Source organism: Macaca fascicularis, chromosome 1 (assembly GCF_037993035.2).
Source record: "Macaca fascicularis isolate 582-1 chromosome 1, T2T-MFA8v1.1".
In the NCBI taxonomy this organism is placed as follows: Eukaryota; Metazoa; Chordata; class Mammalia; order Primates; family Cercopithecidae; genus Macaca; species Macaca fascicularis.
This window is the reverse complement of record NC_088375.1, coordinates 160,530,325-160,557,424: the sequence shown is the minus strand read 5'-3', so window position 1 is coordinate 160,557,424 and position 27,100 is coordinate 160,530,325. Positions and strand designations below refer to the sequence as shown.

General features: G+C 34.4%; 1 protein-coding gene across 2 annotated transcripts in view; it reads right to left on the bottom strand.

Moving 5' to 3' along the window:
- LRRIQ3 (leucine rich repeats and IQ motif containing 3) overlaps window positions 1–27,100 on the bottom strand; it is a 170,200-nt gene that overhangs the window by 46,187 nt on the left and 96,913 nt on the right. Inside the window, exon 6 of one of the 2 annotated variants that reach the window (XM_005543023.5) lies at window positions 4,053–4,182. In XM_005543023.5, the coding sequence (XP_005543080.2) occupies window positions 4,053–4,182 (130 nt within the window). Of the gene's footprint in view, window positions 1–4,052; window positions 4,183–17,887; window positions 19,679–27,100 lie in introns of those variants that run through there. The other variant, XM_074003803.1, reaches the window with a different exon arrangement.

Genomic DNA, 27,100 nt, shown 5'->3' with positions numbered 1-27,100 from the left:
TAATAAACCTGCATATGTACCCCTGAACTTAAAATGATACATATATGTATATATATAATTGTGTGTATATATGTGTGTGTGTGTGTGCCTGTTTAGTAATAACTTATGATTTAGTAAAAAGAAATCTAAGCATAATAAAATACCTCTCAATTTCAAAATCTGTTGAAGGGGTAGGAGGAAGGAGTTAAAGTATCTGTCCAGTAATCCACTTATTTTTTTTTTTAATATAAAATGAGGGCCTGTAGGAAGAAAAGAGACTGTGAAGTAATCTAATCTCCATGTCAACTGGAACTCCAGAAAAAATAGACAAATTATATTTTTCAGGAGAAAGACACCTTATCTATTGCATGCCTTTGGCAGGATGGACCCTGGCTAAAGATTGTTTATATATATATATCAATATATATGTAATTGATTCCTTGTCTTTGCTCTATATATATATACACACACACACACACACATTTTATGTATACATACACACACACATATATATAACTATACAAATTTTATAGTTATATATATATAGTTTTAGGTAAATTGCTTGTATGTATATATAACTACCATCTATCATCTATCTAGTTATATATAGTTATATAATTTTTTAGAGACAGGGTCTCACGAAGTCACTCAGGCTAAAGTACAGTAGCATGATTATAGCTCACTGCATCCTGCAAACCTCAAATGTTCCTCCTATCTTGGCCTCCCAAAACTCTGAGATTACAGGCATGAGCCACTGTGACCTGCCAGGATTGCTTCTGTGAAATAAACACAGAGTCTGTGAGGTGTGTTCCCTGGAAAATATCAATAAACTACACAACCCTCTGGAAAACAAAATGAAAATACTTCGTAATGTAAAATTGCCTCTGTTGGAAGTAAACTCATAATCCTTACTAGAGACTTCGTTTTCCTGGGTCAGAAGTGCATGTTCTCCAAGGGAAGAGAGGACCTAGAAAGCTACCCTTGATGTCCCAGATGTCTCTTTGTTTCATTTGAGTCTCTTGATTGTATCCTTGATGTTATTAGTACAGTTTCATACTGAGGTAAGATCTTTGAATTGTGTCATTCTAATTTGACAATCCAATAATGTTAAACTGATTTATGAAGAAGAAAAAGTAAGGCACATATGTTTTGTATAACAATAAACATGTCATTTAGACTGCAGCATGTTCAAGACTGAAAGGCACTGTTATGCACCAGGACAATGAGCACAAACTGAGACTCTCTGGGGCCAAACTGGGACATGTAGTTATAGTACAAATAGCATGGGTCCCATTCATCAGTGTATTTACCTAATAAATATTTAAAAAGTTTTACCAACTTTGAAAGTCTAGGTGAGAAAATGGAATAATATGGTCCCACATAGGAGTTGTAACACTCAGCAATATATTAATTATTCAGGCTGACCTTATATTAACAATATAAGCATTAGAAAATATATAGAATAACATATTATTTCCAATTAAAAATTTAAAAATCATATATTACTCTTGTAGGTAGTTTGATTATCACCATTATATTTAGCCACACAAATATCAGTATTTAAGAATGATATCTAAAAGTTGGAATTACGGTAATAGGTGATATGAATAGCACTTAAACTAATCTATGCTCCATCAGAAACATTAAGCATCACATATATCTCAAGTAAGTCTTACATAAATGTCTCATGTTTAGGAATAGCTCATGTTTAGGAATAGCTCAAGGAATGAAGATACAAAAATGTGCAAGATATGTAATTGATAATACCAGAACCATTACTTACTGAGGTGAGCTTTTCTTGGAGATTTTAGAGGCAGTATAAAATCTCATATGTTAGCTAAATTATGTGATTCTTGTTCTTACCAACTAATTTAAGGACCATAGATGGGCTTTGGTGATCCCATGAACCTCCTAAAATTATAAATAAAATGCTTTTGTGCATATATATATATTTAATTGAGAGAGATTAATTTTTTATCATGTTCTTAAATTTCTTCATATTTGGGCTTGTGAACAAAGAAGAAAACATAATTAGTGCTCAGGAGTAATAGTGTCTAGGAAATAGGTGTACTGAGAGATGATCCATATTGTGGGGCAATTTATGCTCACATCTATGCTCTGATTATGAAGAGATATCTAGCCTAGTTGGAAGTAGGTACCTATTAGCAGACTGTACCATTTTGAAAAAAAAATCCTCAGTCATTCACTCAAATTCCCTTCACCTTAGAAGGCAGCAGTAATAGCTAGAATTTATGATATCCAGATTTAACTTTTGGTATGAAATTTTGATTATTCAAATATTCTGACCATAATGTTCTTTTTTGATTTATACATACTTAATACATTTTCAAAGGATAAATATAACAAAATATTGATAACACTAAAAATGTCTTTGGCTCATAATTTAGAATTTTTGATACTCAGAAGGTTGATTTCTTTTTTTCAATGCCTTGAGATTATTGAGAGCATAAAAATCGAAAAGTTTAAAATACCTCAAAAGCGTTAAATATTGTCAATGCTTTTACTTCTTTACTTCCATTCACTCTTAACCTTCTCCAACATGGTTCCTATCTCTGCTACTTCATTGAGTTTGCTTTTGTCAAGGCCACCGTTGATATCTATATTCCAGATTCAATAAATACTATTTAGTTTTCATATTCCAAGACTTTTAGCCAGGCGAGATGGCTCACATTTATAATCCCAGCAGTTTGGGAGGCCGAGGCAGTTGATTGCCTGAGCTCAGGAGTTCAAGACTAGCCTGGGCAACATGGTGAAATTCCATCTCTACAAGAAATCTAAAAGATAGCTGTGCATGGTGGCATATGCCTGTAGTCCCAGCGACTTAGGAGGCTGAGGTGGAGGATCGCCTGATCCCAGGGGGTCGAGGGTGCACTGAGCCATAATCATTCCACTGCACTCAAACTTAGGTGACAGAGTGAGACAGTTTTAAAACAAACAAACAAACCAAAAGATCACACACACAAAGTCTTTTCAACTGGCCTTCAATACAGTTGAACAGTCCATTCTTTTTTTTAAAAAATAGTTTTATTAAATTAGTACATGTGTAAAAATGGAGAACTGATGAAATAAAGCCACTGGCAATGAGGAACTAACAGAGTTTGACCAATTCATTTGCAAAGAAGAGAAAATCAAATGGGATAAAGACACCATCATGGGATTAAAAAGGAAAGATTTGAATATTTAAGAATGAGGAGAAGCCCTTGAGAAAAATAAGACCTTCAAATGATTTTACAAAAGTGATTTTATGATTCTTTTGTGAAAGATAAAGAAAAGCATATCTAATCATGACAAATTTTACCAGAACAAATTTTGTAAAACAAAAACAAGATCACATTTAAAACTAAAATTTTATCAGTGATAATGTAAGACAATATGCATTTTTATTCAACAAAAATGATTATGTCCCAAGTCTGAAAGAAATTTAATAACTTATAAATTTTAACTAATTTGTAGTAATTATTCTGATACTTGACAGATTTCCTAAAGGAGGTACAATGCTGACATAGTCATACAGTAACAAAGCTATCAGTTCAATGATTCTTGCTAACAAAAATTTCTCATAATTCCCAACTTCTACCCCAAATGAGGTTCTTGATATCCATAAAATAACCTTCTGAATATGTATATTTAGAAACTATTGAATAAGATATAATTTTTTAACATTGCTTTAACATTTTTAATGGGAATAGAGAATACACAGAGAAAAGTGAACAAATCACAGGTGTATAGCTGGATGAATTCTCCCAACTCGTATAACCATCACACAGATCAATATCAAAATCCTAGATGCCTGTCTGTAATTTCTTCTACTCACTACTCCCCTAAGAAGATAATTATCATTTTTTAGCTTTTTATACATGGATTACATGTACTCTTTTATGTCTGTCTTCATTTGCTCCAAGATATGGATTTTTTATCTAGAAGTCTCAACCAATATTTCATTAGACTTTTGGATTTATACTTGCCAATCAACATGCCCAATTTCTAATTACATTATTTACTCTTCATCAAAATATATTTATTAAATACAATTAAAAATTCATATAACTAACCTTTTTGAATGAGATGTCTTGATGTTTTTGATTTCATGCCAAGTTCTTTTGGTTTTAATTCATATAAAATAGATGAAACATGTTTTCTGTGTTCACTGGAAGTTTTTAAATCAACAGGATAATATATATTCTGTGAAAATAAAATAAAAGCAATGAAAATGATAATATCTCATGCGTTTTAGAGTTCTCCAAGTGTTCTCACATGAATTATACATTATCATGATTGACTTTCATTTAAAATACAAAAACAAAAACCTGTGAGGTAGGCAGGGCTAAGAAAAAAAATTTAAAAACTCCATTGTGTATAATTTTAACAATCTGTCTTTCTACTAATATTGGCCAATGCCATAAGAGAGACTGAGGGAAAGAGAGACCTGCCAGGAGAGTGCCGTGACAAAAGGAACAAGGGAAGAGGGAAAATAAGGAATAAACAAAGAGAAGCAAGATAGTTTTCCCCAGAAAGCCTGAAGGAAGATTAAGAGTAATAAAGGGAGGGACAAAATTATTTCACAGAGCACTTAAAGGCAGTAACATGGAGGAGAAAAAGGAGGGACAATAACACAGAAAGAAAGGAAGGGAGAAATGGGACCAGAATTATCACATTTTAAAACTACAAATGGGCCAGGTGTAGGGGCTCATGCCTGTAACCCCAGCACTTTGGGAGGCCGAGGCAGGTGGATCAACTGAGGTCAGGAGTTCGAGCTCAGCCTGGTCAACATGGTGAAATCATGTCTCTACTAAAAATATGAAAATTAGCCAGGTGTGGTGGTGCATGCCTGTAATCCCAGCTACTCGAGAGGCCAAGGCAGGGGGATCACTTGAACCCAGGAGGCGGAGGTTGCAGTGAGCTGAGATTGCACCATTGCACTCCAGCCTGGGCAAAAGAGTGAGACTCTGTCTCAGAAAAAAAAAAAAAAAAAAAAAAAGGACAAATAGATCAGCTATGTGTGGGAAGAGTAGCAAGTAGAATATTGAAGAGGAGCTTCATGGGGAACAGGGGCATTGTGGAATGTAACTGTATAATATCTGTGAACCGGGTGGGATGTTTTAGTAACAGTGTTATCTACTTTCCTCTTCCCAGTTCATCCAGGACTGTTATGGAGCTTTCATCAGGTTATCGGGGCATAGGCTCTTTCAAAATTCCTTTATCATCTCTTACTGTATCTGCATGGGTACTATCCTCAAACTTTTCGCATGAATCAAAATAGCTACTAGAGCTCCAAATACCGTTTCAGTCAGAAGTTGGAGGAAAAAGGAAATGACAATAGGACACAGGCCATGTATCTTAAGGAGCTTTTCCAGAGGTTCTTCAAATAACTTCTGTTGAATATCTCATTGGCCCCATATCCCGCTATGAAGGGGAGGGTAAGGAATGCTAAGCGTTTTGCTGCCTGGAATGAAATTTGGGCCTGTTACCATGGTAGAAGAAAAGAGTATATATTGGTAGGCAACCAATAGTCTCTATCATAGAGAAAAAGTTCAGAAGGTTAGATGAGGGTATGTGTTTATGTATTAAAAAACTTTCTCGGGATATGATACTTTCTTTGGTAAGAAACACTGATCTAGCTTCTGAAGACTCACAAATATTTATTTTCACATAGATCTTTCTGAGGTCTTTGCTTTTGTGTATTTGTTTCTGGAACATTTACATAGTGCTTATCATTTGCCATTGTGAAGTTCTTTATGAATATTAACTCATTTAATAATCATAACAACCATAAACTGATTTCTTTCACATGGACATCTCATATTCAAGAGAATCAAAACCATATTTTTTTCCTCCAAATATATTAGTTCTTAGTCCTACTTTCAGTGAATGGCACCATGTTTGTTTAAGAAGAAGAAAGTCAGGTAAACTCTCTGATATGTCACAGTTGACAGAACTTTGAAATAGAGAATTCATCCTCACATTTCCCCCACTACTTTGACCTGTTAACTGTTCAAATCTCCTTTATTTGATAATTTAGAAAAGACACTTGGATATGCGCCTCAGTCCCCTGTATTTACAATTTTCTGAGTTTCTATTATTTAAATGTTATATGTGATATTCTCTAATTTACTTATCAAAAACAATTTGTCTTCAAGCAATGACTCATAGGGTAAGGGCTTTTTAATGCTCATTATAGGTGTTAAGTATCATCTGTTCCTGGAATAAACCTGTTTTTATTTTTCATTTAAAAATTCTTCACTCATCAACTCTGACACAAGACAATGTTTTTTCACTCTTTATGTGATAAAATCACCTCATTTCGCTGGAAACACAAATAAGGACTTTTAAGCTCATAAATTCTCTTTACATTTAAAAATTTTTCAATCTTGCCAAGGATAATTAAAATTTAAGAAGTCACAATACCAAAACATATTGTCAAAATATGACACAATTTTAAGTAATGCTGCTTCTATTTTCATTTAGGCCCTGGTTTTTCTATTAGATAAGTACGACAAAATACAATGTGTGGCACTATTTTGCAATCCAGTTTGTAACAACAACTTTAAATACTTTTTCAGCCTCAAATTCTTCTGCAAGTCCTCTTCATGTTACATCATCATTCTTGTATTTTCCTACTTCTAAGAATTTTGCTCTATTTGGAAATTTCTCTCTGTTTCTCCCTCCTAACAATGCAATTCATCACATGTTGAAAATCACCTCAAATTGCATTTGAACCATAGAAATGTGTCATTTCTTTCTTCTATATATCTCACTTTTATCCTACTCATGATAAAATAATGAGTATGTTCAGAGATCCTGTTTCCACTAGTACTTACACCTTTAGATCCCCCTGAAAAAAACAAGAACTCTCCCTCCAAAAATCTGTCAAATTTGAGATATCCAAACTCTATCACAAATACAGTTAATTTATAGATTCATGAAATGTAAAGGGTCAGAAATTAAGTAGATTGCTAGTTAGCTCCTTTTAGAAACATATTTACTTCATTTCTCCTAATTATCCCTTTTCATGTATCTGGCTGTCATTGTTTGTCACGTTTTATAAAAATACTTCCTTCCATGTTTTTAGAAAAGAAGAATTCATGACAAAGGGTACATATATGACAGGGGAACAAATCTATAGAAAGATGATCAAAAAATTTAAACCTCTAAAGGAACTGAGGCTTACACAAGCTGCAAAAGTAAAGAAATGGGCCTTTCTGTTATATGTAATGCAAGAAAGGAAAGAGAATGTGTGCACTTACCGATTGATCTTTGAGATCATAGAGAATGAAAAGTTATCAGAAGACTGGGAATGATTTAATAACGATCTCATTTTCAATAACAGAAAGTATATTCGATTACCTACCCTACCTTAGACTTAACGCTGGTCCTCAATAATTGCAGAAAATATTTTAAGGGTATTTGGTAGCACTTAGTAAAGGAATAATAATCAAGGAATATTATAAGTTGACAATAAGCTAATTATATCAGATGCAATTTCATTTTTAACATGGTCAAAATTAATTCAGGTTCAAATATCCTTGGCATGATAAACCTGTATTCAGCGGTATGTTTGATAAAATCTTTCATTACTTTTAGATAGAGATCAGAAATGCTGAGTGATCATGAAAGACTGAAGATTAATAAAATGATGCCAAGCTGAAGGGAGGTATCTAATGTCATGATACATGGTTCTGTTTTCAGCTCCATTCTGGTCAATGTTTATATAAATGAGAAGTAAAATATAAAAGAAATGGTTGCTACATTTTCCAATGAGATAATAAAATACAAAATCAATTAATACCAAACAAAAATCTAAGATAGTGTCAATAGCTTGGAGTAAATTAAGTAGATTAAGTAAAATAGAAATAAATATTGCAGTTGGGCAAAATATACTTAATCACTGGGGTACATGATGGTGATTTAAAATCATGAGTGATAAGACATATTATATTTATAAAATACATTTTAATTAAAAGTAAATTAGTTAGGAATTTATTTATGATGTGACCCTAAGCTGTATTAAGCATTTCGTTGAGAATGGAAGAAGCAATAGTTTTACCATATTCACTTCTGAAGAACTATGTCAGATCAGGAAAACATATTTTCAGATGATTTTAGATAACCTAGAACATGAATAGTAAGCAGCCTACCTACTGAATTATTGTAAACGTAAGCCCTATATAAACAGGCTATAGTTAAGTCCAGCATAGAGAAAAGATAAAGGGAGATTCAGGGTCCCTATCTCCTCCACTATCCATCTTTTTCATTTTGAAAAATATTGCTGAAAAAAATAATTTTTTTTAACTCAGAAATACTTAGAATTTGTTCTTTAACCCTTCTTCTGAAACCTTATGTCTAAGCTATCAGCAAATCTTGGCAAGGCTACTTCCAAAATATATTTTAAATATGCTCCCTTCTCTAAATGTTCAGCTACTTCTCCATTCTACAGCTATAATCATCTATTTCTGGTCAATCACAAATACCTCTTATTGGACTCTGCCTTCACCCTGGCTTTTATAATATACATCTACATTGTCAAAATGTAAATCCAATCATGTTTCTCTTTTAGCTTTAAATCCTCCGACTGTTCAGGATGCTAAGTCCTTTCTATGAGGTATAGAACGTCATCAAAATATGGCTCCTGACCGCACAGCCAAGCTCATCTCATGCTATTGTTGACCTGGTTCATTATAGTCCTGCTATACTAGATTTCATGCAGTCCCTTGCACAAACCCCAAACAAAATAAGCTATTGCATGCCTCAGGTCCTTGTGTAAGATCTTTCTTCTGCCTGCAACATTCTCCTTCCTATAATGTGCACGGCTAGCTCCTTTTTCTTCAGGACTTTAAATATTATCTCCTCAGAAAAACCATCCATAACAATCTTATGAGAAATAGTCTTCCTTCTATTATTCTCTATCTCAACATCCTACTTGTTTATAAAATTTATCACAATTTTGTTTGCTAACATGGGTTAAGATTTGTTTTTTCTTCCTACAATTTAATCCACGAGGGCAAGGACTTTGCTTTTCTTTTTTTACTCAATGCTGAGAATGTTCTCTGACACTCAGTAGATACTTAATAATTATTTGTTAAATGCTGAATGAATATAGCCAGAGAGAAATAGCAGAAGGAATGAGTGGAGATTTACAAACTTCAGTTCAATATGATGCAAACAAAGCTCCATTCTTTAGAGACAGTCCAACAACCAGAAATAATTTTAAAAGAAACATGTAGCTTGTATTTTCTACAGGACTTTGCCCCAATAACACATTCAACATTCTCTTCTTTTCTTCCTGAATTCTTTAACATCTTTCTGTTACTCCAAAGCTTCTCACTCAGCAACGCTTCACAATTCTTGCATCTCTTTATAAACTGTTTATCATGATTCTCTGAATTTAGTTTCTCTGAATTTTTGGTGTCTTAGATTCTGTGAATTTTTTGGTGTCTCTATCAATTTATGAATTTCTCAATTTGTCATACACACAAAATCAAAAACATAAACGTCTGGTAAGAATAATTATATCTTTACTCAGATATATCTATCCACCTGTTCTGTTGATTATACATCACAAAAAAAAAAAAAACAGCAACAAAAGAGCCATCCTTATGTAATTTACAGTGAAGAAGCTAAGAAAAAAATAATCTATAATAGGTATAGAAGTGGGGGAGACAATTGTATATTAATAAATTTCATCTAATCATAATAAGAATTTCTCAGAGCATTATTGAAAATTGGAATAGATTATCTGAGGAGCTATAGAGCTCTCCACAATTGAAAAATTAAATAAGTACCTGGTTATAAAAGTCAGATGGATTATTGTACTAGATATTTATTTTCCCGAGAGAGATAATGATTTATCTTTAAAAATTAAGGAGCGTTAGCAGTGGTAACAATTGCCTCTATCTTCTTTCTAGATCAAGAGTAGACACTTTATACTGAACTTTGCTGTCTTTCAAATTCAAGTTGCATTTTCAACCCTTCCTAGTTTGAGTTTCCCAAAGTAGCCTAGTTAGAGCTCTATAAAATTGTAATTTTGTTTTCACATTTTGAATGATACAAATCAGAGTGCTAATCCAGATCTTACCTTTTCCAGATAATATGCAAAGAGATTATACTAAAACACAAACAGAAAGAGTCACCCTTATTTGTTTGAATGAAAATTGTTAGCTCTAGTGTTTGGCAGCACAGCCTCTCATTAACGTAGTAAGCAAAGCCTTCACCTTAGGGGGAGGTTAATGTGTACAGCAATCCATGTATGGAAAGTAAATAGGGTTGTCCTCAAAGTGGGTGAACTATCGAGTAGCACTTGGACTCTGCTTTCAATAATAAGTACTGGTTAACAAGAAAAACCATGGAGAAAGGGGCATGGTTCAAATGGTTTAACAGGAAGTTTTACCAGAAATAGTTACTAAAAAGTAACTCTAAAAAGTTACTTAAAAAAGATAACCCCTTTAAGTGACTGGCAGGTTTAACTGCTGTTTGAAAAATTGCTACTACCCTGCATTTGATACCAATCTTACTTTATCTTAAGAGAGTGAACTAGAAATGAGAATACCCTTGATACATGGGAGAGAATCCAAAAAGAATGGCCTGGATAAACACAGGAAACATATTGTATAAATAAAATAAATGTGACATTTCTCTTCCATACACAAAGTAGCCGAGAAATGGGGCACCTGAATATATTATGCTGCAAGTGTCCAGTTTAAGAACACATGACAAAAAAGATAATACAAAGGTTATGTTCCCTTAGTTCAAGAACTGTCTAATAGTCTAAGGTCTGCCATTATGAAGATTGGAGGCACCAATGTGTATATTAATGATGCCTACTCTTAGCTACACTACAGTGGATACCTGGTAGCAACCTTTGTAGAACTGAGGAAAAAAGAGACGTTGCAAACTTCCATGAGATTTTAGAGCAGGCTATAGCTTCAAATTAAGGAAAAAACAATGCTAGTTTGTGTATTGTAATAATTGACACTAGGTAGAATAAGTAAAAGAAAGGACATGGGGAAATTTTAGAGTATGCAGTTTTCATTTTATTTGAAAATCTCTCCAAAAATGTATTTGATTAATTTTTATTTACATTTCAGTAAAATTCTATTCACAACCCAATTTTTCTAGTACATGGATTACATTATCTGGTAGCTAACATATTATTAGTAATGATTAAAAATAATTCTATATCTTTAAAGATCTCATTTTAAACAGAATATAGCTCTTCCTTAAATAATATCATTGTTTATAACCTTCAAAGCATTTGTTGCATTCTACTTTATATCATAGTTATGTCCATTGCTCACCCATAGTAAAAATTACTCTCTCTGAGGACTGGGGTTGTGGTTTACTTATCTTGATATTTCTGCACCACTTTGTATGTATTCTTCAATCCGTTGTATTATCAAGTCACAAGTAACAAAAAAAGATGATAAATTTGATTAGTTTATTCAACAACTATGTATTGAATGCCAGCTATATCCATGGCACAATACTAGACATAGGCATAAAGTTATTATTAGTAAATATTTAAATTGTCTTTTTAAAAATATTTCATAATTTACTGATTATTTCCCTATGTAGATGTGAAAACAAGAAAAAAAGCATTGAAAGTTAGAAAAAGATAGTAGAAAGCATAAGCTAAATTCTTAAGCTCCCGACAAAGATCTGCATTTTTTTTTTTTTTTTATTATACTTCTAGGGTACATGTGCACAACGTGCAGGTTTGTTACATATGTATACTTGTGCCATGTTGGTGTGCTGCACCCATCAACTCGTCATTTACATCAGGTATAACTCCGAATGCCATCCCTCCCCCCTGCCCCCTCCCCATAATAGGCCCCAGTGTATGATGTTCCCCTTCCAGAGTCCAAGTGATCTCATTGTTCAATTCCCACCTATGAGTGAGAACATGCGGTGTTTGGTTTTCTGTTCTTGCAATAGTTTGCTGAGAATGATGGTTTCCAGCTGCATCCATGTCCCTACAAAGGACACGAGCTCATCCTTTTTTATGGCTGCATAGTATGCCATGGTGTATATATGCCACATTGTCTTAATCCAGTCTGTCACTGATGGACATTTGGGTTGATTCCAAGTCATTGAAATTGTGACTAGTGCTGCAATAAACATATGTGTGCATGTGTCTTTATAGCAGCATGATTTATAATCCTTTGGGTATATACCCAGTAATGGGATGGCTGGGTCATATGGTATTTCTAGTTCTAGATCCTTGAAGAATTGCCATACTGTTTTCCACAATGGTTGAACCAGTTTACAATCCCACCAACAGTGTAAAAATGTTCCTATTTCTCCACATCCTCTCCAGCACCTGTTGTTTCCTGACTTTTTAATGATCGCCATTCTAACTGGTGTGAGATGGTATCTCATTGTGGTTTTGATTTGCATTTCTCTGATGGCCAGTGATGACGAGCATTTTTTCATGTTCCTGTTGGCTGTATGCATGTCTTCTTTTGAGAAATGTCTATTCATATCCTTTGCCCACTTTTTGATGGGGTTGTTTTTTTCTCATAAATTTGTTTGAGTTTTTGTAGGTTCTGGATACTAGCCCTTTGTCAGATGAGTAGATTGCAAAAATTTTCTCCCATTCTGTAGGTTGCCTGTTCACTCTGATGGTAGTTTCTTTTGCTGTGCAGAAGCTCCTTAGTTTAATTAGATTCCATTTGTCAATAATGGCTTTTGTTGCTGTTGCTTTTGGTGTTTTAGACATGAAGTCCTTGCCCATGCCTATGCCCTGAATGGTATTACCTAGGTTTTCTTCTCGGGATTTTATGGTATTAGGTCTAACATTTAAGTCTCTAATCCATCTTGAATTAATTTTTGTATGAGGAATAAGGAAAGGATCCAGTTTCAGCTTTCTACTTATGGCTAGCCAATTTTCCCAGCACCATTTATTAAATAGGGAATCCTTTCCCCATTTCTTGTTTTTCTCAGGTTTGTCAAAGATCAGATGGCTGTAGATGTGTGGTATTATTTCTGAGGGCTCTGTTCTGTTCCATTGGTCTATATGTCTGTTTTGGTATCAGTACCATGCGTTTTGGTTAATGTAGCCTTTTAGTACAGTTTGAAGTCAGGTAGCGTGATGCCTCCAGCTTTGTTCTTTTGACTTAGGATTGTCTTGGCAATGTGGGGTCTTTTTTGGTTCCACATGAACTTTAAAGTAGTTTCTTCCAATTCTGTGAAGAAAGTCATTGGTAGCTTAATGGGGATGGCATTGAGTCTATAGATTACCTTGGGCAGTATGGTCATTTTCATGATATTGATTCTTCCTATCCATGAGCATGGTATGTTCTTCCATTTGTTTGTGTCCTCTTTTATTTCACTGAGCAATGGTTTGTAGCTCTCCTTGAAGAGGTCCTTTACATCCCTTGTAATTTGGATTCCTAGGTATTTTATTCTCTTTGAAGCAATTGTGAATGGAAGTTCATTCCTGATTTGGCTCTCTGTTTGTCTGTTACTGGTGTATAAGAATGTTTGTGATTTTTGCACATTAATTTTGTATCCTGAGACTTTGCTGAAGTTTCTTATCAGCTTAAGGAGATTTTGGGCTGAGATGATGGGGTTTTCTAAATATACAATCTTGTCATCTGCAAACAGGGACAATTTGACGTCTTCTTTTCCTAACTGAATACCCTTGATTTCTTTCTCTTGCCTGATTGCCCTAGCCAGAACTTCCAACACTATGTTGAATAGGAATGGTGAGAGAGGGCATCCCTGACTTGTGCCAGTTTTCGAAGGGAATGCTTCCAGTTTTTGCCCATTCAGTATGATATTGGCTGTGGGTTTGTCATAAATAGCTCTTATTATTTTGAGATACATTCCATCAATACCGAATTTATTGAGCATTTTTAGCATGAAGGGCTGTTGAATTTTGTCAAAGGCCTTTTCTGCATCTATTTAGATAATCATGTGGTTCTTGTCTTTGGTTCTGTTTATATGCTGGACTACGTTTATTGATTTGTGTATGTTGAACCAGCCTTGCATCCCAGGGATGAAGCCCACTTGATCATGGTGGATAAGCTTTTTGATGTGCTGCTGGATTCGGTTTGCCAGTATTTTACTGAGGATTTTTGCATCGATGTTCATCAGGGATATTGGTCTAAAATTCTCTTTTTTTGTTGTGTCTCTGCCAGGCTTTGGTATCAGAATGATGTTGGCCTCATAAAATGAGTTAGGGAGGATTCCCTCTTTTTCTATTCATTGCAATAGTTTCAGAAGGAATGGTACCAGCTCCTCCTTGTACCTCCAGTAGAATTCAGCTATGAATCCATCTGGTCCTGGACTTTTTTTGGTTGGTAGGCTACTAATTATTGCCTGAATTTCAGAGCCTGCTATTGGTCTATTCAGGGATTCAACTTCTTCCTGGTTTAGTCTTGGAAGAGTGTAAGTGTCCAGGAAATGATCCATTTCTTCTAGGTTTTCTAGTTTATTTGCGTAGAGGTGTTTATAGTATTCTCTGATGGTAGTTTGTATTTCTGTAGTGTCGGTGGTGATATCCCCTATATAATTTTTTATTGCATCTATTTGATCCTTCTCTCTTTTCTTCTTTATTAGTCTTGCTAGCAGCCTATCAATTTTGTTGATCTTTTCAAAAAACCAGCTCCTGGATTCATTGATTTTTTGGAGGGTTTTTTGTGTCTCTGCCTCCTTCAGTTCTGCTCTGATCTTAGTTATTTCTTGCCTTCTGCTAGCTTTTTAATGTGTTTGCTCTTGCTTCTCTAGTTTTTTTAATTGTGATGTTAGGGTGTCAATTTTAGATCTTCTCTGCTTCTCTTGTGGGAATTTAGTGTTATAAATTTCCCTCTACACACTGCTTTAAATGTGTCCTAGAGATTCTGGTGTGTTGTATCTTTGTTCTCATTGGTTTCAAAGAACATCTTTATTTCTGCCTTCATTTTGTTGTGTACCCAATGTCATTCAGGTGCAGGTTGTTAAGTTTCCATGTAGTTGAGCAGTTTTGATTGATTTTCTTAGTCCTGAGTTCTAGTTTGATTGCACTGTGGTCTGAGAGACAGTTTGTTATAATTTCTGTTCTTTTACATTTGCTGAGGAGTGCTTTACTTCCAACTATGTGGTCAATTTTGGAATAAGTGCAATGTGGTGCTGAGAAGAATGTATATTCTGTTGATTTGGGGTGGAGACTTCTGTAGATGTCTATTAGGTCTGCTTGGTGCAGAGTTGAGTTCAATTCCTGGATATTCTTGTTAACTTTCTGTCCCATTGATCTGTCTAATGTTGACAATGTGGTGTTTAAGTCTCCCATTATTATTGTATGGGAGTCTAAGTGTCTTTGTAAGTCTCTAAGGACTTGCTTTATGAATCTGGGTGCTCCTGTATTGGGCACATATATATTGAGGATAGTTAGTTCTTCCTGTTGAATTGATCCTTTTATCATTTTGTAATGGCCTTGTCTCTTTTGGTCTTTGATGGTTTAAAGTCTGTTTTATCAGAGACTAGGATTGCAACCCCGGGTTTTTTTTTTGTTCTCCATGTGCTTGGCAGATCTTCCTCCATCCCTTTATTTTGAGCCTATGTGTATGTCTGCATGTGAGATGGGTCTCCTGAATACAGCAAACTGATGGGTCTTGACTCTTTATCCAATTTGCCAGTGTGTGTCTTTTAATTGGATCATTTAGTCCATTTACATTTAAGGTTAATATTGTTATGTGTGAACTTGATCCTGTCATTGTGATATTAGCTGGTTATTTTGCTTGTTAGTTGATGCAGCTTCTTCCTAGCATTGATGGTCTTTACATTTTGGCATGTTTTTGCAATGGCTGCTACTGGTTTTTCCTTTCCATGTTTAGCGCTTCCTTCAGGATCTCTTGTAGGGCAGGCCTGGTGGTGACAAAATCTGTAAGCATTTGTTTGTCTGTAAAGGATTTTATTTCTCCTTCACTGATGAAACTTAGTTTGGCTGGATATGAAATTCTGGGTTGAAAATTCTTTTCTTTAAGAATGTTGAATATTGGCCCCCACTCTCTTCTGGCTTGTAGAGTTTCTGCTGAGAGATCTGCTATTAGTCTGATCGGCTTCCCTTTGTGGGTAACCCGACCTTTCTCTCTGGTTGCCCTTAAGATTTTTTCCTTCATTTCAGCTTTGGTGAATCTGACAATTATGTGTCTTGGAGTTGCTCTTCTTGAGGAGTATCTTTGTGGCGTTCTTTATTTCCTGAATTTGAATGTTGGCCTGCCTTACTAGGTTGGGGAAGTTCTCCCGGATGATATCCTAAAGAATGTTTCCCAACTTGGTTCTATTTTCTCCCTCACTTTCAGGCACACCAATCAGACGTAGATTTGGTCTTTTCACATAATCCCATATTTCTTGGAGGCTTTGTTCATTTCTTTTTCCTTTTTTTTCTCTAGACTTCTCTTCTCACTTCATTTCATTCATTTGATCTTCAATAGCTGATACTCTTTCTTCCAGTTGATCGAGTCGGTTACTGAAGCTTGTGCATTTGTCACATATTTCTCGTGTCATGGTTTTTATTCTGTCAGTTCGTTTATGGCCTTCTCTGCATTGATTATTCTAGTTATAGAGTCTTCCATTCTTTTTTCAAGATCTTTAGTTTCTTTACGCTGGGTATGTAGTTCCTCCTTTAGCTCTGAGAAGTTTGATCAACTGAAGCCTTCTTCTCTCAACTCATCAAAGTCATTCTCCGCCCAGCTTTGATCCGTTGCTGGCGATGAGCTGTGCTCCTTTGGAGGGGGAGATGCGCTCTGATTTTTTGAATTTTTTGAATTTCCAGCTTTTCTGCCTTGCTTTTTCCCCATCTTTGTGGTTTTATCTGCCTTTGGTCTTTGATGCTGGTGACGTACTGATGGGGTTTTGGTGTGGGTGTCCTTTCTGTTTGCTAGTTTTCCTTCTAACAGTCAGGACCCTCAGCTGTAGGTCTGTTGGAGATTGCTTGAGGTCCACTCCAGACCCTGTTTGCCTGGGTATCAGCAGCGGAGGCTGTAGAAGATAGAATATTGCTGTACAGCGAGTGCTGCTGTCTGATTCTTGCTCTGGAAGCTTCGTCTCAGGGGTGTACCCTGCCGTGTGAGCTGTGAGGTGCCGGTCTGCACCTAGTGGGGAAGATGTCCCCCAGTTAGGCTACTCAGGGGTCAGGGACCCACTTGAGCAGGCAGACTGTCCGTTCTCAGATCTCAACCTCTGTGCTGGGAGATCCACTGCTCCCTTCAAAGCTGTCAGACAGGGTATTAACATCTGCAGAGGTTTCTGCTGATTTTATTTTTGCTATGCCCTGTCCCAGAGGTAGAGTCTACAGAGACAGGCAGGCCTCCTTGAGCTGCGGTGGGCTCCACCCAGTTCAAGCTTCCTACTTTGTTTACCTACTTAAGTCTCAACAATGGTGGGTGCCCCTTCCCCAGCCTCACTGCTGCCTTGCAGTTAGATCTCAGACTGCTGTGCTAGCAATGAGGGAGGCTCCGTGGGCGTGGGACCCTCCCAGCCAGCTGTGGGATATAATCTCCTGGTGTGCCATTTGCTTAGACCCTTGGTAAAGCGCAGTATTAGGGTGGGGGTTACCCGATTTTCCAAGTGTTGTGTATCTCAGTTTCTAAAGGGATTCCCTTCCCCCTTGTGCTTCCCAGGTGAGGCAATGCCTCGCCCTGCTTCAGCTCTCGCTGGTCAGGCTGCACCAGCTGACCAGCACCGATTGTCTGGCACTCCCCAGTGAGATGAACCTGGTACCTCAGTTGAAAATGCAGAAATCACCCGTCTTCTGTGTCGCTTGGGCTGGGAGCTGCAGGCTGGAGCTGTTCCTATTTGGCCATCCTGCTCGCACCAGATCTGCATTTTATTACACCTCATGTTTTAGGTCAATTAGTTATGATAATATTTTCAATTTGTAATCATTTTAAAGGAAAGAGACACACGTATATAAATAATATGAGTTTATACTGCTTAAGTAATTTACAATTCTGAAAAGTTCATAGGGTCATATAAAATTTAATGATAGGCAAAAAAACAGTTTTCAAGGGGGAAATTCTTTTTTCTTAACAATAAAATACATAGCTCAAGAGTCCATTTTTCTAATTATATTTGAACAATGTCTATATTTATGAAAGATTTAGAAAAAACACAAATGGGGACTTGTCAATATTTTATTACTGATTAGTTTGATCTTATTTTACCTAAACAGCTTAAGTAATCCAGCAATTTAGAATTTATATGTTTTAAGTTGGAGTTTGAATCTGAGGAAGGATTTATATTTTTTCATGAGAAAAATGTCTCATATTAGCAAAGTAGCTATATATAATCATATTTCTAAAGTAAGGCATATTACAGTCTATGTGCATATACTTTACAAACACTTATTGATAAATTATGAAATTGACTCAATAACAATTACTTGAATAATATATTCTAAAATTGAGGTTTTAGCCCTATCAGAATATTTCTTAAGTGTTACTTCACGTAAGTTTTATTACAATACTGAAGCCTAAAATGACTGTTTCAAATGCAGTATAATTATGTTTCTTCTCTGCCAAATGCCACATCTATCTCTAAAACTTCAGGGACTCTTTTTATCAAATGATGGACTATATAACAAGGCAGAGAATAAACACACACACACACACGCACACACACGTGCGTATGTATGTACATATATATCTACTGAGACTCAGTAAACTGCTATCACTCACCCAAGATAGGCATCCTGAAAATTCTACAGCCTCAATACAAATCTTAGTCTGTTTCACTTCACATTGTATTCAGCACAGCTTCCTTAACAACATTATGCCTACTGCTCTGATCAAAAATATTTCAGCCACTGCCCCAATGTTAATTATTTACAAGACTCCAATATTCCAGGGACTGGATAAGGTGACTCAAAACTGTACTTGGCAAGCTATTTCTACAAACAGGCCTATTTTAAGTTCTTAAGCAATTAAGGCAAGTGTTGTCAGAATCTTGTATATTTTTTAAAGGCCTTAATATAAAGACATGCCTGCAAGTGACTACGAGTCTCTCTGGGCTTTGTAGGTGAATTTTGTCAGCAAAACCCATGCTTATATGGAGTATCTAAAAAACTATCTTAAGTAGACCAGAGAGGTCAGTGTGATTCAATAGTTAATATTTTCATTCCAAGTCATGCTGCCTAAATAAGTTTCGAGAAAATTCAGTGCTGTTTATGTACGGATAAGTCATAAAACACAAATCTTTGTCATTTAAAGCTTAGACCAATATTGAAATACATTGAAACAGCCAATCTCTCTTACACTGAATAAATAAAAATTCATTCTAAGTAAGTGGTAAAGAATGGTGCTTTTATTGATCTTATTATCTTTTTCATTAGAAAAGGATGAACAGCTTAAAAGTTTTGCATTAGCAGTCTCTGCAAAAAAATTTTTATGATGATATGTTTCATTCAATTTAAGAATTGTAACATTAGCTTTCTTATATGGGGAAGGAAATAATATCATGAACATTTTAATGCAAGTTTAAATTGTTAATAAATGTTAGCTTGAGTGAATTACTAAGTGTATTTCTCTTTTCAACTTTACACTTATCTTGTGTGTACAGCTGATATCCCTAGTGTCCAATCAGAGACAAGTTTTCATCCTGTTGTCCAATGAATGATGTGCATAATTCCTTTTGGCACTGATGAGAGATGAATACACACATCCAGCCCACTTCAGTGAAAATTGACCCATAATTTTTTTTTATCCTGAAGAAAAATACAGTAATAAAGTTTAAAGATGGAAAAAAATAGTTAAACTCTTGAGGTGTACCACTAGTTAACAATAATCAGCAAACATTACATTTTGCCTGGAGGACAGTGCGCTCAAGATTTGCTTTTAGGTGCTCATGAATTCTAATAATCATGGCCCTCCAAATGATAGCAAGAAACCTAAACATGTGAATTTTCACATTTCAATGAGCTCAACAGTTAAAATTCAAAAGGAAAGGCACACTTTTTAATTATTTTCTTCTATCTCTACTGTCCACGAATATTTTTCTTGTGAAATAAGCGTATGCATTTCTGACAAATACTTAGCAGTTGAGAATATATATTTATTTCCCACAGAAAGACAAAAAGTGCAGATCTTATGTAAAACTCCAATGCTGTCTCTGCAGTAGTATTTTCAAGATTATATCAGAATTCTAAGAATTAAGTGGAAAATGACTTGGCATACTGAGGCAGACTAATTGTCCTATATAGCAAATATTTTACCTCTAATAGTAGTAAAAAGAAACATGCTATTAAAGTTGTTTATCCACCAAAACATTTTAATTTTCTTTAATAATCCTTAAGAATCTACCATTCATTAATTTATCTATGTGATTTATTTTTGGTCTGTTAATATCATCAGCCTATAGAATTTCCAGAATAATGAATTTTATTATAATGACCACAGTACTGGTAACCCCCTTACTTTATCTATCTTTGAAGGGTATTCCAAGTTCTAGTATAACAGGACTGTCAAGAATATCGGTTTTATTTCTATAGCTCATAACTTTATGCTTTATTCTTTGACTTGCATCTTATAATTTTAATGTATTTTCTTTAAATGATTCCCTTCAATCTTCCCACCCACCTACAGATATCACAATGATAAGCAGATTCTGTTAGCTATTATTTTATAGCAGGGCAGTAGAATAATGTTTTCACAAAATATATGGAAATGATTATGTGATTTGTAAGTTGTAACACAAAACAATATAAATAGAATTTGGATTATACTTTTTAAATGCAACAGATATTTTAAATGCAACAGATATTTTAAATACTTTTTAAATGCAACAGATATTTTAAAGGCAACAGATACTATTTTAAATAAATAAATAAATATTTTTTGAGTGCATGCTATGTTCGTATCACTGTGCTAGGTACAGGGTGGCAAAAACAAATAAAACGCAACCTGCCATAAAATGGCTAATATTCTTAGTGTAAAAACATTCAAATAGAATAGTCACCTTAAAAGGAGGTAGAATATAAATAAATTTAAATAGAGACATACACAAATTAAACCTGAATAACCAATCAGAGAGACTAATTTCCTCTAATACTAAATGTGAACTTTACTAAAAGAGAGTGAATCTTTGTTCTGGATGACATCAGAGACTGTATTATTTTATTTACCATTGCAAGTTGAAGTGAAGAGGGAAAAGATAAAGAGGTACAATCTTGGAATAAATTATTCTTAAATAAATTGAAGGAGTTGCCAGGAAGGAGGTTTTAGCCTAGGAGCCCAGAATTTAACTTAAAGCAAATGAACCAAGGCTTTTTAGTGCCTACTTTAAGATAGCATAATTGTAGAACGAAGGCAGTGTGCCGGAATGGAGGTGAAGTGGAGAAGGACATATAGTGACGCTTTTTAATGTCAGACCTATCTATAAAAAAGAAGACTTTGCTCTAAATAAATGCCTGATTGATTCATAGGCACTAAGATCAAACAGTTAATTCTAACACACAATTCTAACAATGGAATCTCTCACACTATGTAGCCATGGTTTGCTTGTAGAAAAAAACTGCTGGTAGAAATAATGCTCCATCTCTATAATCACCCTCTTCATCCTTTGGAGCTACTAAATCAACACAGACCCCACTCTCTTTCCAGTTCTAGTACTTGTGACAGGAGCTATTTAAGTCTCTTCAGACCAAAATTTGGAACTCTTTGTAAATTTAACTTTGTGAACAGCCTAACATATAATGCTGGTAGTTAGGTTTTTACCTCATTTTGAGACTTCATCACCCCTTTCTGCCTTTGTAATGTTTCCCAGTTTCTTCAAACCTGATATCTGCCTTGAGCCATTTCCCAAGCCTCTAATCTAGCAATCCAGTCTTTAGTCCAAGTTTTCTTCTTAAGACAATACTTCAGCATGGTGTCTGGGATTTGATACCTGATGACAGATTCCATTAATCAACTTTTAATCTTAACCTGGTCCAATTTCAATGTTGCTAAATATTTCATGCCAGTTGCTCAACTGTTTCTTGCCGTGTGGACAACAAATAGAGCTTACAGTACTCGCTGGATACCAGACTGACTCTCCTTTTCTAATTCCTAGTGCTATAACCATTCTGTCTCCTGTACTGTCATACTAGCTCAGTCCAAATTCTTCCTTAGTTCAACCTACTGTGTTTTAATTAATATCACCTGTGAATCTAAAGATAAAGTATATGTTTAAGTTTTAATACGAGTAATAGGCTAAAAGCTCTAGAAGTTATGAAAAATTGAGCTCGCTGGAAAGCATCTTAAAGAAACTGGGAACATGAGTTAGGCAGATGTGAAAGAGTAAAGAATACTTAAATTTACGTTAGGAAAACATGAGGCAAACAAGGAATAATGGACAAAAGAATAACAAAAATGGTGAAGAGACAACAAAAAAACAATAAAACGGTAAGCCAAAACACCCATAAACTACTGTAATCTATAATCCTAGTATACTCTTTTATCTATACTCCAGAAATTTTTCTACACTTTCTTGTTGTCTGTAACATTTCACCACCTACAAACTTTAGACTGATAGGTGTAAGAGTTTACTCTTTACTCTTTCCTTCATATCTTAATTACAATTAAATAGCATCCTACATTTGATTGCTTATACGAAAGATTAAATAAATGTAACTTGTTTACTCCAAGTATTTTGATAAATATTATGCATATAACTGTGCATATGGTATTAAAATATATAGAGATAGACTTTCTATTGCCAAATAATCATTTTGAGTGCTCACGTGAAATTAAAATGCTCATTAACAGCCCTATCCACTTGTTTCCACATTTTGTCTCATACATCTCTATGTTTAAGATAATTTACCTTCCATTAACACATTTGCCAAGCTACTTCTCACTTCCACAGCTTTGACCATATAGTTTTCTTAGTTAGCATTTTCCTTCATCTGTTCCTTTGAATAGTACTATTTAAAATTTTATCTTTTTTTTTTTAACTTTTTCGCTTTCATTTTTTTCAAAGATTCACCACAGAGTTGGTGCTTAATTACATACATGTATTGGTCTCTATTTCATCTGTGTTCTTCTATTACCTCATCTAAAACGCTATTTCATAAAAAAAAGAAAAAAAAAAAAGTCCACCCTTTTTAATTATCCCATCGCAGGTTGAGGTAAAAAAAGTACCTAAGAGCATAGAATGTGAGATTTTTACCTAAGCTTTAGTACTCATGTAAAAACAATCTGTGTTGATATCTGTATTGATACTTATATCTATAAATTTGTGTGAGTATATATCTATTGACCTTTAAGTATATGAGCAAATATGATTTTTTAATTATAAAGACCATCATATTTGCATTATACTACGTGGCCTAACAGTGGGATAAATCAGTATTTCTATAGGTAAAAAAAATCATCAGGCCAGGGGCTCTGGCTCACAGCTGTAATCTCAGCACTTTGTGAGGCTGAGGCGGGTGGATCACGAGGTCAGGAATTCGAGACCAGCCTGGCCAATATGGTGAAACCCTGTCTTTACTAAAAATACAAAAATTAGCTGGGTGTGATGGCAGGTGCCTGTAGTCCCAGCTACTTGGGAGGCTGAGGCAGAAGAATCGCTTGAACCCAGGAGGTGGAAGTTGCAGTGAGCCGAGATTGCCCCACTGAACTCCAGCCTGGGCAACAGAGTGAGACTCCGTCAAAAAATAAACAAACAAACAAAAACATAAATTGTCTCTCAGGTATTTCAGGTATTTGAATATTCTTTCCATATGTCAACTCTCAGAAACTAACTCTCCACATAGATTTCTATCCATTATGAGTCTAAAAATTACAAACATTTCATAAATTATTTCAAAGAAAATAACACAACATTCATACACATGGAAGGAATTTTTTGCATGTGAATTTCTGAAATTTATTATAATAACATAAAATGCTTATATTTTAGGATAACAGGTTTAAATCCTAAGCAAAAGACAATAACAAACTATACTATTTAAGATTCTTAAGATTTCTTTGTCCTTCAGTAGTAGCATACCTTTTAAATAATATAAATTCTTCAATGTCAAAATTATATATACAGACATACATATCAATAAAATAGAACTTAGAATCCAGGAATAAATCCTTGAATATGGTCAATTGAATTCTGACAAGACCAAGATGATTCAATAGAGATAAGAAATTTTTCTCCACAAATAATGCTGGGACAACTGGATATCTACATGTAAGATAACAAAGTCAAACTTTAACCTCACACCATATGAAAATTAGCTCATGATAGATTATAGGTCTAAATATAAGAGGTAATACTATAATTCTGCTAATACTATAATTCTGCTAAAATATATATTCTGCTAATACTATAAACTCTTAGCAGAAAACATAGAAAACAAATCTTTGAGGCCTCAACTGAAAGAATGGTTTCTTAGATATGACACAAAAAATAAAGGCAACAACAAAAAAATATAAATGGAAGTTTACCAAAATTAAAAGCATCTGGGATTTAAAGAGAAATCCACTGAGAAAGTGAAAAGACAACCCACATAATGAGAAAATAACTTACAAATTATATATGTGATAAAAGATTTGTATCAAGAATATGTAAAGAATTCTTACAACTCAATAACAAAAAGATAACCTATTATAAAATGATCAAAGGATTTAAAAAGTTCTCCATAGAAGATATACAAAGGGACAATAAATACACAAAAAGATGCTGGCATCATCAATTGCCAGGGGAATGCAAATTAAAACCACCATGAGATTACTTTGTATCCGGTAAACAGTTATAATCATAAAGACATAAAATAACAAGTATTGATAAGGTTTTGGAGAAATTATAACTCTCATGCATTTATCATGTGAATGTAAAATGATACAACTGCTATGGAAAACTGTTGGGCAATTTCTCAAAAAGTCAAGTGTAGAACTACCATATCATCCAGTAATTTCACTGTTAGGTATATACCCAAGAAAACTAAAAGCATATATTCATTCAGAAATTTGTACATGGATGTTTAGAGTAGCATTATTAAAAATATCCATGAATTAGAAGGAACTCAATGAATGAATGGAAAAACAAAATGTGGCATATCCATAAAATGGAATATTATTCGGCCATAAAAATAAACAAATTATTGATAAATGTTACAACATGGTTGACATGAGATTTGGGCAGCAAAAAAAAAAAGTGTTTCAACATGGATGACTCTTGAAAACATTATACTCAGTGAAAGCAGCCAGACATAAAATAACAGATATGCATGATTCCACTTATATTAAATGCCAAGAATAGACAGATTCCCGGAGACAGAAAATAGGTTAATGTTCCCAGGAGCTGTAGGGAGAATTTCTAATGGGTATGGGATTTCTTTTGGGGAGTAATGAAAATTTTATTTAATTAGTGATGATAGTTTAACAAACTTGTGAATATACTAAAAACCACTGGAGTGAACACTTAAAAATGTTTTATTTTACGGTATGTGAATTATATCTCAGTAAAAGTGTTGTTATAAATTGTAAAGTTGGCAATGTAGCTTCAGTAGTGTTTGTCAAAATTATAACAAAATGTCAAAAATGTGAAATACTAAAAATAATTAACATAATAGCAAGAGACGTGAGAAAATTATTAAAATTTTTCAGGCAATTTAGGATTCACATTTTCAAAAACTATAACGCTTTTTAGTATTTCTAATGGTAACTCAAGAATGTAAAAAGAAGCCAAGTAAATATAAATTTTATTGTTTTTACTGTTTGATAAAACTCAAGCTCAAAATAACTAAAATGCAGAAAATAACATGTTTATCATTAATTACTAGCTATAGCACTTCCAGAACTTTCATTTAAACTTGGTAATAGGATCTTACGCATATTCTCTCTTTGGTGATCCAAATATAAATTATTTGGTGGCATCTACAGAATTACAATAAATCAGGATTCAAGATGGACTAGTCAGAATAGAAGAAAAAACCTACAAAACAGTTTTTTTTTTTTTTTTTTTAATGATAGAAATGCTTTTAGAATTTGCCTGTAGAAAGAAAACATCTTGACAATTATTAGGCTTATATTCCCTCAAATTTTAGGAAGTAATGTACAACATATACTGTTCATGGAAGTTCTAGGAAGATAAGAAAACTATGAGAGAACTTTAAAACTTAAAAATAAATTATAAAATCAGGGAACTTTAAAACTTAAAAATAAATTATAAAATCAACACAAAGTGCATCAGATTTAGTATTTAAAATACAGCTAAAATGAGAGAATGATTATCAGGTCAAAAGAAGACTACACCAGATATACTTAGTAATGGAAATAAAATTTGGAGAGCAGAGACATCCATAACCAGGATAGGTTTAAATTGGATTAAATTCGGACTAATTCTCAAGTTTCAAAAAGCCCTATAAAAGATTTATTTAGGCCAGGCATGGTGGCTCACATCTGTAATCCCAGCACTTTGAAAGGCCAATGTAGGACTGCTTGAGCCTAGAATTTCAAGACCAGCCTGGGCAACAACTTTGTCTCTAAAAAAAAAAAAAAAAAAATTATAATAATAATAAAATAAAACTTAGCTGGGTGTGGGGGTGTGTGCCTGTATTCCCAGCTACTAGAGAGGTTGAAGTGGAAGGATTGCTTGAGTCCAGGAGGTCAAGACTGGAGTGAGCCATGAATGTGCTACTTCACTCCAGCCTGGGCAACAGAGTGAGACACTATCTCAAAAAGAATAAGTAAATACATAAATTAAAATAAAAGAAATTTAAAAGTGTTTTGAAAATTAGGAAAGAGCTATCAAGAAAGCTAGGACTTACCAGGTCAAAACTTAAGAGAAGGCAAGATCCCCCAGTAAGTCCTCAAAGATGCTTTTGTTCTGATAATAGTTGAAGTTCAGGAAGAAACTAAACTATAACTTTGGTGGCTCAAGGAAATTAGGAATCAAAAATCCAATCCTATGTTCACCAAAGTAGAAGATTCTGTTCATAGTGAGCTGGAAACCCACACAGCTACAGCATGATACAAGTAAACATGTAATAAAACAGACTCTAAATTAAAATGATATCTGAATAATCCATAAAATCTCAAGGTTTAAATTGTAACATGGTCAAATATTGGTGGTGATTCACAGTTTCTAGTGGTAGAAAATGGAAACAATATCTGGAGGAAAGTACCTTCATTCTAAGGCCCAAAATTTTCACAAC